The 12,668-nt window shown below is 34.2% G+C and overlaps 1 protein-coding gene across 1 annotated transcript in view; it reads right to left on the bottom strand.

The window, feature by feature from the left end:
• The window catches only part of PCDH15 (protocadherin related 15), a 1,145,650-nt gene that overhangs the window by 466,570 nt on the left and 666,412 nt on the right, over positions 1 to 12,668 (bottom strand). Inside the window, exon 6 of the mRNA XM_068548948.1 lies at positions 4,293 to 4,453. Within this exon, the coding sequence (XP_068405049.1) occupies positions 4,293 to 4,453 (161 nt within the window). The remainder of the gene's footprint in view (positions 1 to 4,292; positions 4,454 to 12,668) is intronic.

Here is a 12,668-nt window from a genome sequence, read left to right as displayed (position 1 = left end):
AATCCAAAATGCTTAGGAATGTGTTAGGGAAGTTTTGGTTTATTTTTAATAACTGGGTGGCAAAAATAAGTCATGGCAATTCTATCTTCTCTGATTCTCTTAAATTGCTTCATTCATGAAACAAATCAGAAAAAAAATGCTGTGTATAAACTGTTTGGGGGTAATTATTTAGGGTGATTACCATTCATATACACCTAGACATGCAAACTATTTTCCAAATTTAAAAACAATTGTTCAGCACAGTACTCTGAATGTATATTTGCTATCTGTATGTTAGTACACATGTGTGAATACATTTTGACATACATAGATTAAGTTCAGGAATGATATGTACCGACCGTTGATGAAGGTTATCTTTGAAAAGTAAGGCCAAGAGTAAAAAGTAAGTGAAGAATTTTTTCCAATAAATATGTATGAATTTTTTAATTTGAAAAAAATTTATTACATTTTTCAATCACTTAAGTTGCAACATGCAAAGTGAAGCTTTTATAAATAATTTATTGATGCAAACAGTGTAGATTATAGCATACATATTCAGTCTAAGGAGAACTGAGTTTTTTCTAGAAACTACATTATTTGGATTGCTTAATAAATAAATGTTTAGCAAACCTGAATAAGAACTGATTTTATTTTTCATAAAGCAAAGGCAAATGTTATTCACTCCTCACAGGAATGAAAGTTTTTTATCATGATTTTTCTTCCTATATAAATACTATTTTTACAAAATAAAAAGTCTTCATTACTTTAAAAATAAACTGGAGGACAGTGAAAAGAAATAAGACCCAGTGTGTTGTAGAAATGCTCTTTAAATAATGAAACAAAAGTTAATATAAATGGCTGGTCAGAGTTATAAGTGTACTTCATAAATTAAACTTTCAAAATAAATGGTATATTTAAAGAAGTTGCCTAAAGAAGAAAGTACTGATTTGAAAATATTGTTAGGTATATGTAATATTTAGAAATGTGCAGGTTTTTCACAATCAGTTAATAAGGACATTAAGTTTATTTAATTGTACTTATTTTATGCAAAGTTCAACATGGGTTGGGATTAATATGACATAGTCCTTTTACATTAAGCAAATCCTGTAAAACTGATATGAGATGAATATAGATAACTATAATGTGAGTCAAAAAAGAGTTCTGAGGGAATTCCCTGGCAGTCCAGTGGTTAGGACTTGGTGCCTTCACTGCCGTGGCTTGAATTCAATCCCTGGTTGGAGAACTAAGATCCAACAAGCTGCATGGCACACCCAAAAAAAAAAAAAAAAAGAGTTTTGAAGGCTTAGGAGTTTGGAGTAAGAAATTATGTACCAGCGTTACTATTAGGAAATATTTTATGAACAGAGTAGAAATTTAAGACATGTTTTGGTAGTAGATAACATTCAACTGATGGTAATGGATAAAGGTAATTTCAAAGTATAGGTTCAAAAGAGTATCAGGGTAGGCATGATAAGAAAAAGTTAGATTATATTGAGGGAACAGCAATTAGTTCAGTTTTCCTAGATTAGAGAATATATGCTTCTAAATAAAAGGAAAAGAGATAGGCTGCAGCTTGAATCTAGGAAACCTCAAGGGACAGTTTGCAATGAGAATTCATCTACCAACAAGGTCAGAACTGTGCTTTGAGACACTAAAACTGGAGAAGGTTGAATCTTGAAATATAGTAAGGAGAACTATTAGAAGATTGTTCCAAAGTCAAGTGAGAACTAAGAGGGCTTGTCCTGGAGTTATGCTGATGGATGCAAATGCAAGACATACTGTGGAGATCAAAGTACAAAACTTAGTAGTTAAATGGATATTGGCCTGGGAATAGAGGTCAAAGCTCTCTGTTCATTTACCAACTTAAAATCCAAAAGAAGAGATGTTAAGATATTCAGCACGTTCCATGCTCTTGGATCTTGGATCTAAATAATTAGATAAATGTTTAGAACATCTTTTATTTACTATTTTGTCATTATTTCAATAAGTTGATTTGCCGAATGGTAAATACATTGCAAATATGTAAGCACATTTTTGTTTTCTTTTGTTTTGTTTTTCTTTACAGATTTCCCTCTGCCATATTCATTTAACATTTAATATTCTTTAGGTGTCCTATTCTCCAGCATCTTTAGCTAATTTCAGGTAGGTGTCCAATGACAACACTTTAATTTATAAAACATCTTTTCAAGTTTAACTTAACCATGGCATTTCTAATCCAAAAGAACATTTTTAATGGAAAGGAAATTATTTTTGATTATTGTGTTAAAGAACAAGCCTGGATGGTTCTTTAAATGATACGTGTGCACATTTTTGTAATTATTTCTTTCAGGTCAAATCAATTTTTAAGTGTATTCCCATGATACTATTTCAGTTTACCCAATGTCCAATAAATGCTGCCCTTATCAGAAATTTTAAAAAAACAATAATACCAAGGAAACAGATAAGTATCTTAAAAAGTGAAGATAATTTTTGGTAAGTAATTAAAATTAAAACAATGTTGTAGGTTGGAGAGATGGAATGCATTTTATGAATACTGAAGGTTATCTTTTCCTTTGACTCATAAATCAGACCTAGAACTTGTACTTTTTAATATCAAATTGAGGAAAAAAAACTGATTCCAAAAAGAAAGTAGTTTACCAGTAAACAAGTAAATTATCATAATCATAGGTGATTTTAAAAAAGGAAACAAAATATAAAATGACAGTGGCCTAAAATAGATAAATATTCTATAATTCTCCAAACATGTTACATTATAAAATTCATATGACTTGGATATGACCGTTCCTACTTAAAGCCAGTAAAGGATGCCTTGTGGGGAGTGGGCAAAATAAGTAAAGGGGGTCAACCATACGATGATGGATGATAACTAGACTTGTGGTGGTGATCACTGCAGTGTAAACAGATTTTGAACTATAATGCTGTACACCTGAAACCAGGTGTAATATAATATAGTATAATGTAATTTAAAAAAAGAAGGATGCCTGTGAGTGACACAGCTTGGGGAGACTCTTGCAGCTTGCAAGTTTGTGCCATTATCCAAACTGCTTTCATAAAAGCAAGACTTATTATAAGATAAGGCAAGATAAATTCTAAGATAACAACTGTCCTTATTCCGTTTTACGCCTTCTTAACCACACAGACAAAACTGTAAATTGTGGGGTGTGAATAATGTTGCCATGATGAAAGGACATAGTGAGTGAGGGCAATGGTGGAGATGGGAACAGCATCAAGGATGACTTTTTCCCCCCTAGGTTGAGCCAACAGACGCATTCCTATTCTCCACTGATATCCTCCTCTCACATCTGTCCCTACTGCTCAGTCAGCTGAATTATGGGCCTCCCCAAGTGTACAAGGGCAGCCCATCCTGGTGGGAGAGTCCTATTACTGCCCACCTCAACACAAAGCTCTTAAAGACTCTGAATTTTAGACGTGAAATAGATTAGGGATCATCTACCTCACACATATTTAAAGTGGATCATAAACCCTGAACACTGTAGTGATATGATTCAGGTTCACTAGGTTGAATATCTGACATTTCGATTTTATAAAGTGGAAATTTGGGAGTAGGCATGTTTAGATGTACTTCTCAAGTTTTCCCAAGGTCCTGTACAATTACTGGTTATAACACCCGCACACATACATACACACACTTTTCTCCGCACTCAAGACTAGAATGCAAATAAGTGAGACTAAAGTTACATTAGAGAGCTACTTAAATCTACTCAAGTTTTTTAACTTTTTCAGAAAGAAGACATTTAACTTTGGTTATTTAGGTATTATTAATACCTAAATACTTAGGTCACACTGCCTGAGAGCGTCTGGACTGGGACATTGCCAGGAAACTTCTGCTCACCTTCTTTTAAGTTTTTTCAGCTCTATAAGCACATTGCCATTCATCTCTCAATGAATGCTTACTGCTTGAAGAGCATCCTCCTGTTAGTAGTTCAACTAAAGTTTCTGTCCTCAAGCCAACATGTAGTTGTACTCTCAAATTCTGCCATGAATTGGGCTGTGCTTATCCTGCTTTTCCAAGGTTACCACCCCTTTATTCTGAGCACTCTGTTCTCTTCTTATTCAGAAGTCGACAAGCTTCCAGGATGTCAGAAGAGAAACACAATGGTTCTCTCAGACACAGATGGTCCCTCTTACTTTCTTATTCTTCTTTCAAGGAGTTAAAAAAAATGTTTTTGTTGATGAACACAGAAAATAAACTCAAATTATATAACAAAAATTTGATATATCAACAAATACATGCAGATATTTAAATGATGATAAAGTTGTAACAGAGGGACAAAGAAAAACAATGTACTAACATCTCTATCCAGAACTCTGCCCGTGCTGTTCAGGAAAAGCATTTGTTTAACAGGATCCAACAATACCCAGTAATCCATGTTGTCCTTTAAAGAGAGTTCTATGGTTGGGTCTGGTCCTCCAGCAGTCCCTTTGATCAGCATGTTATCCACCAGAATAGTACCTGCAAACCAAAGAGAGTTACTTGAAAATATATTCTACCTGTATGCATTCTTTAACAAAGATCATACGATTAAACCCCAGCTGACTTGCAAATCTGTTTCAAAACAGAAGATGTTCAACTTTATATCTGCCATGATATAGAAAATGTCCTGCTTCAAAAAGGCAAAAATACCTTTAATGCTATTTATAAATGATATTTTTGGGAGATGAGGTGGGAGACAGATTCAAACACTTGGTGAGTCTCATCATCTATTTCTTGTATCCTTTTAACAGCATGAATCTGTTCCCCACCCTGTCCATCACTTCTCACAGGAGTTATCACTGAATTTTATCCTGAACAAAAGGAAAGCCTATAATAACAGAGGCTGATACTTCAATTCACCCAGTAAGACTTCTGATATGAAAAGAGATATCCTGAAAATAAGAGAAAGGAAGAAAAAGGAAGAGATAAAGAAGTAGCAGAGACTCCCATGGTGAGAACTGTTTCTTTATCTTTTATCTTAGAGCAAATCCATAAACCATAAATCTTAATGTGAAAGACAAAACTAGTGTTCAGATACACAATAGAAGCCATTCTTCTCTAAGACATGTCTGGGGTACTCAACTAGAACAACATACTATTTTAATGTAACATTTCAATGTTTGCTTTCTTATTATTCTTTCAGTGGGCTGAATTGTAGACATTTGTTGAGTAAGAGCTGAAGCAAGAGATCTCTAATCTCTCCAACTCTGTTAAAGATTCCATCTATTTTAAAAATTGAATGCAAACAGCACTGATGCATTTCAAATCCCCTCTTTTTTCCCATGCTGCAATGATCCCTTTGACAAACAATAATGCACTATAGCTTACAGCAATCATTTTCAGCTGATGCATTTTATTAAACTTATGGCATAAAGAAGAGATGTGGTCATACAAATAAAATGTACCCTCCTAAGGACATCAGAATAAATGGCACATATCTAGAAAATTCATTGCCTTAGGATAGCATACAAGAATATATAGATAATCTATAAATATAAATCTAGCTTGAAGAATAATAATGCAATACGTATCACTGCATTTTCATAAGGCACAAAATTGGTTTCAATGTTATATCATTGCATAATTACAAATAAAAGGGGGGTCTCTGGAAGATTTTTCTCAGCAAGTTAATAATAATAATAGTAATAATAATAATCTATATTTCTTTATCATGTTATTACTAATGAGCTTTATCTCACTAAGGAATGTCGAAATGAACCATTCTTTTATAACAATATATCTAAATAATGTTTAAATACACACTCACACACATACTTTTCTAAATGGCAGATTATTTACTTCTACTTTTTCACATACTAGTACACATATATGTAAATATATGAGTGAAACTGATCCTGCTATTTTTTTACTCAACTAGCAAATATATAATCTACAGATATTACATCCAAAAGTACAGATCAGACAATGATGGCATTTTCTGGTCTACAAATATGTTCTAGGCCTGAATATACACTCTTTTACAAATACTTCACACAACTAACCTTTGAAAAATTATTTGGCCTGTGTTTTCAATATGTAATTAAGAAATTAAAGGGGATTATATTTTCTGATTAAGAAAAAAATAAAGTATAATAAGTAGGTCAACTAACATTAACATTTATGCCTTGACTCATAATGCATTAACAGCAGTAATAGCAGGTCTTTCTCTAGTGTACATACACTCTATGCAGGCACACGAAGGGAAGGCATAATAAACAATGGTTGAAATCAGGAAAAAGGAATTCACTTAGTTTGACACTCATGTCATAGAAGTGAAAAGAGCTGGCCCTGGAACTGACAGAGTTAGAATCTAATCCTGGATCCACCATTTAAGAGGCATGTGAAAGTGGACAGATTACGTAACTACTCACCTTCAATTTCTCTCTTCTACATAATCAAAAATCAATACCACAATAGAAGAGGTATTTTTTATTATAGCACCATATGTATGTACTTGAAAAAAAAACTTGTATTCTTGTATCGAAAGCACTAATGAAAGCTGAAACAGTCACAATCAAAATACTAGCACAGTTAAACATTTAATGATATTTTCTTCAAACATCATAGTCAATATTTACAGCCTTAAATATTGGGGTTTATGCTTCTTCCTTCAAGAAGCAGGTATTGAGGGTCATTTGCTTCTAAATGCAGATTTTTTTCAATGAAATTGAAAATGTGATACAGCATTTAGCTTTCTTCATTAATCTACTGTTTTAAACTCAGAAAAATAATTTCACACCTCCTTCATCTGTACCCACAGCTTCTCCATATTAACATATTATCAATCATAACCACTAATGTAAACTCTACTTGCATTAAATAAAGGTGCTGCAGATTTTCAGCTTTTTTCTTAAGATCTGCTTACATAGCTATTTATTTTTAACTATGATAAAAATGTGCCCAGAATATGTTAAAACATAAATATACTGTAAAATAACATATGAATCAATAAAATCGCTTCCTTATACCAACTCCATTCCCCTATTTACCAATGTGTATAAGATAATTTGCATCAAAGAAGAGCTGTTGGGTTGATCTGATGACTAAATGAGATAATGCATGTGAAGTACTGATTGCAGTCCCTGGTACAGAATAAGCATTTGACAAATGTGAATTATGTTTATTGTTGTTAATGTTATTAATTATATTATACATATTTATGTTATATATTAATTATATTATATTAACTCCATTTTGGAAGCAAAAGCATTTGAAACTAAAGCAAAATGACTTATTTTATGTCCCAGAAGTTTTTACAAACCAAGTCTACTCTTCATGTCACAAAGCTAAGGCATGTGTGGCAAGCCATCTGAAGAATTTATAGGGGCCCAAAAGATTTGAATGCAAAGTAATCACTCTGGGAAGTTAGAAGGTAGGGAGAGAATGCTCACTCTAGGTAAACTTGTAAAGATAACTCTTTGTCTCTGGTGGATGGCAATCCACCCAAGGATTGATAGGCAATCCCTGCTATCACTAGGGAGTGACCCACTCTTTCCACTTTCTAACTTCAATTTTGATTTTGCACATAGAAACTAAAATTAGATTTGATGGCAAGAAAAGGATCTTATTCAACAAATTCATAGTAGTAGTGATCTTTAGCTTGAACACTTTTTACTCATCCCCAGCACACATTTGGTTCTATTAGGAACTAAACACACACACACCCACACCCACACACACGTTTATTATAGGAACTAAATCATAACTGGATATTTAATATTTTCCTGAAAATTGTATTTGCTTCTTTAAATAGGCAGTTATAACACAAGTGGGTTACTCTCTAAAAATGCTATGGAGGTGGCAGTGAGGAGAGGGGTCCATTGCCTTTCTAATTAACCTAATTCAATGACTCTGAAAGAGTAAGTTCTACAGGGAAAGAGTAATTGACTGTTTGGGTTCATTCCAAACATTAAAATAAGAAAATCACTCTTTGCACAGAACACACTACTTGCTAGAAAACAATTAATTATGCAAAGGTGTATAACCAATATGAATTGCATAAAATCTCTCCCAACAATCTTTCCCCAGTTTAAGTCAACTAGAAGAATGTTCAGCTACATCATATAGGCAGAAGCATCCGTTGCTTTTTCTTGTATATTACTCCTTGCAAATGAAACCATAAACAAAGCTTCCAAATGTACATTATTTGATTAAAACAAAGTTTTTTAAAAAGTGAAATTATAGCTAATATATAGTTTTTCAGTGAGGTTAAACAGTAAGCATGGCCATTATGTAGTTGTTTATTGAGTAAAATCTAGATTCCAAGATTATCAGGCTAAGTAAAACTCTCCTTATGCTCAAATCCTCATCTTTGTTGAAACTTTCCTGGACTTTTCTTGCTTTTTCACACTTCTTGGTTTACAATTATATAAACTACACATTTTAGCTAAGCCTATGTTCATATCATATCTAGATAACTACTTGGTAAAAGGGACAGAAATATATGTGTATCCAGCAACTTCATAATGAAAATAGCAATATTAATTGGGCTGTGTTTGAATGCTGGGGATATATTAGTCACATACAATATTTGCTAAAGATGGAAAATGATACCAATCAAGTCAATAGTGATGAAACTAAAACTTACAAAAACTAAAAGCATACTTCTTTGCAAAACTATGTTAGTCTTTAAAATTTATATTTTATTTACTTCAAAAGAACAAACCATTACAAAATGGGCAGCTTTGTTCGAGTGTACTTCACTCATATTACTTAAGTAACAATACCTTTTATTTACTTATATTTTACTTCATGATGCATGACAAGTGATATATCAAGTATGGCATAGGCATACAAGTATAAAACTTTAAGAATAAAGGGATTTTTTTTTCCCTTCTATTCTTAACCTTTTCCTTAGAAATTGATACAAATATCTTGACATTTAGACAATTGCTAGTATCTCTATTCTGTTGTAAATAAAGTATTAAATAAATGTATGTATGTTATGCATTTTGATGTAGAAGGCATGTTCATTTGCTCAACTAAAAATAAGATCATAGAATTTTAGAATTAGAAAAGAACCTACCATCTCATATGTATATCATATATATATGGAAAATGAAGCCAAACCTCTGGTATCTCTAAATTTCCCTACCCCGAGCATTGAAATAACCTGACCAAGGTGGCGTAGCTAATAAAACCATATCCAAGACCAAATCCCAGGTTTACTAATTCATAGTTTAGATATCCTTTCCCTATATCTTGCGATCACCTTGGAAATACACAAACTTTTTAATTTAAATATGAAATTACGGGGACTTCCCTGGTGGTCCAGTGGTAAAGAATCTGCCTTACAATGCAGGGGACGTGGGTTCGATCCCTGGTCAAGGAACTAAGATCCCACATGACGCGGGGTAACTAAGCCCACACACAACTACTGAGCTCACGTGCCTCAACTAGAGAGACTGCGTGCCACAAACTATAGAGTCCACATGCTCTGGAACCCACATGCTACAACTAGAGAGCTAACGAACCCTGGAGCCTGTGTGCCACAACTAGAGAGAAGCCCACGCGCTGCAACAAAGAGCCTACACACCGTAATGAAAGATCCTGCACACTTCAACAAAGATCCCGCGTGCCACAACTAAGACGCGACGCAGCCAAAAATAAAATAATAAATAAATCTTTAAAACAATGTGAAATTATGAAAACCTTGTTAGTTTTGTTTTGAGTTCATGGGAAACTCACACAAAAATCCAGTTGATGTATAAATTCATTATTTGGATTTTTGTGCCCTACAATTTTCTGACAACATTTAAAGGGTTAAAATGGAAACAATTCTAAAGTAAGATACAGGGAGAATAGTACAATGTAATTATCAACTACCTGACCTTAGAACTAATTTTCCTAAATTATAGCCATAAGAATAGATATAGATGTAGTCTCTGACCTTATAGCTAACAACTCATAAAAGAGAATAGATAGCTGACATTAAGGATAACCCAATAAAACTTCAGGTCAGACTTGGAGTATCAGTTTAAGTAATGAACATACTAGCCTAGAATCCCCTGGGACAAATATTGTACCTTCTTTCCACTGTGGCAGAGGGAAGAATTCTGAAGAAAGAAGCTGGATCCTGAGCTTACAGAAGCTAAAATGGCTCCATGGTAGACAGACTCTTAAGGTACCCCCATATGCCTGGCTCCTGGTTTTATGTGATTCCCTTCCCCTGAGTGTGGGTGGGACCTATGACTTGCTTATAATCAAAATAATATGACAAAGGTAATGGGAAGTTATATTTACATGTACATTATGTGGTTATGTTACATGAGATTCTAGTGACTATCTTGTTGAAGCTCTTTCTCTCTCTTTCCCTTGCTGGATTTAACAAAACAATTAGCCATGTTGGGAGGCCCACATGGCAAGGAACCATGGCAGCCTTTAAGAGCTGAGGGTAGTCAGATGACAGGCAGTCAGATACAGAAGACTTCAGTCCTACAACCACAAGGTAGGTGATTTTGCCAAGCCTGTGTTACCTTGGAAGCAGATGCTTCCCTAGTCAAGTCTCAGCTGAGACTGTAGCCTTGACAACACCTTGATTATAGTCTTGTTGACACCATAAGTAGAGAACCTGGTTACGCTATGCCTGGACTCCAGGCCCAAAGTAATTGTGAAATGATAAATGTGTGTTGTTGTAAAATACTGTTTATTTCAATATTGTTATGCAGCATTAGACAGCTAAGACAGCCCTAAAGCCAAAAGATCTATGTTCAAAATCTTGGCTCCACTACTTACTAAATCTGTGATCTTAGGCAAGTTCCCCAGATTCTTGTAATCAGCAATATGCATTGTTATGAATAATAAAGTAATGGATGTAAGTAAAGGCACATAGTTAATAAATAATACTTTTCATCTCACTGTCACTGGGATGGGAGTTTGTATGGACTGAAGCATATAAAGGTGCTATTCATACTACTTCATTAAATTTGGAACACTAGCCACACATTTTAAAATATAATATCACTTTTTTAACTGAGATAGAAGAAGCATACATGAAACCCAACAGAAGAAAAGAGAAGATTGTGCATATGCATAACAGAAAATAAAAGTGGGAGGGGCAACAGTTTATTCACAGTTATCACTGAGAATTTGTCATGAAGCAAAGGCCATTTCTTCCTGGCGTAAATAAAAGTGAACAAGCTAGCAAGTAAGGGAGGTCATATTACTGAGGTTAAAATGCTTATCAGCATTTACTTACTCCATCAGCTGGGCTAAATGATAAAATATAAACGCTAAGTGAATTATACTATATCCAATTCACAGGCATATGAAAATGATGAAGGTTCAGACTCTCAGAATACTGCAAGATTTTATTTTCAGACCATCAAACGGATGCAATTGAAATAAAGAAACAGACCATACCATACATTTTTTTAAAAATATAATGATTATAGAATGGCAGTTAAAAAATTGAGCCAGATCCCCTATTTCCTCCCACCGGGCAGTTGCTGTTCTCTCCACCTTAAGAAATCTTTTCTCTTGGTTTAAACAAATCCCTATACAACCTTATTGAGTGATCCCATAAAGATCCCCTGCTCTCAAAGCTGATGAAAAATGACGTTCATCTAATGAAAGCACATTCAAGACCGAATGTCTGTTATATGACATTGTTGTGTTAGTAAATGAAGAATTTTTGCTTCACAGCACAACTCCTCAAAAGAGTAGCTCATACTCCCTCTGCCACACCTCAACTTACATGTTTTTGAAACTATTCCAGTTAGGCTTTCAACCCGATGTCCCACCATAAAAGTTTTTGTCTCCAAAATATAAAATCTCCAGTCCAGATCTCTTTTTCCTCTTCTCTGGACCAAAAACACACATCCTAACTGCCTCCTCCACATCTCCACTCATATGTGGAATAAGCAAATCAAATTGAGATCTCATCATAATGAGTTTTGGATCTTCCCACACACATCTATGCCTATTCCTCATGGTGTCTCTCTCACATCAGAAAAAGGAAATTCTTTCTTTGCAATTTTTCCAGGAAGAAATTTTATTAGTCATTGTTGACTCACTGTCTCTCATGTCCCATATCCAGTTTCTGAGAAAATACTATTATATACAGAATATAACCAGATTTGACCTTTTTGCTTTACTACCTTTATTGTTAACAACTTGGTCTATGTCAACATTATCTCTTGACCAGAGTACAGCAATAATGTCCCAAATGATCTTTCTGTTTCAGACCTTGCTCTGTCTCAGTCCATTTTCAACACAATAGCCAGAGTTACCCTTCTAAAATATGTCAGCTTACAACTTTCTAGTGGCTCCTGATCTCCCTGAAAATAAAAGCCAATTTCTTATATTATTCTAAAATGCCTGTTTTGATTCTGTTCTTTTAGCCACTAGCCTACAAACTATTTCTCCAACAGACCGAAAACACTCCAAACTTAGTACATTTACCTTATGTCCTCTACCTAGGATCTCCCTCCCCAGAAAGGCACAAAATCTGCTCTTTTACTACCTTCTGCTTTGTACTCTAATATCGCTTTTTCAATGAAGCCTTCTCTAATCACTCTATTTAATGACCTGACATACCACATACAACGTATCATTTATACTTTCCTATTCCCTCCAGCAAGCATCTCCGCACTCCAGATTAACTCCTGCATGATCCATTAGGAACTGCAGTTCTCTTAAGTAATGGATTTATTTTAAGCTTATAGATATTTTGAAATTTGTGGCTGGATATAGT

This window comes from Eschrichtius robustus, chromosome 7 (genome assembly GCF_028021215.1).
Source record: "Eschrichtius robustus isolate mEscRob2 chromosome 7, mEscRob2.pri, whole genome shotgun sequence".
Classification (NCBI taxonomy): Eukaryota; Metazoa; Chordata; class Mammalia; order Artiodactyla; family Eschrichtiidae; genus Eschrichtius; species Eschrichtius robustus.
The sequence above is the reverse complement of the archived record's forward strand: the minus strand, read 5'-3'. Positions and strand labels throughout refer to the sequence as shown.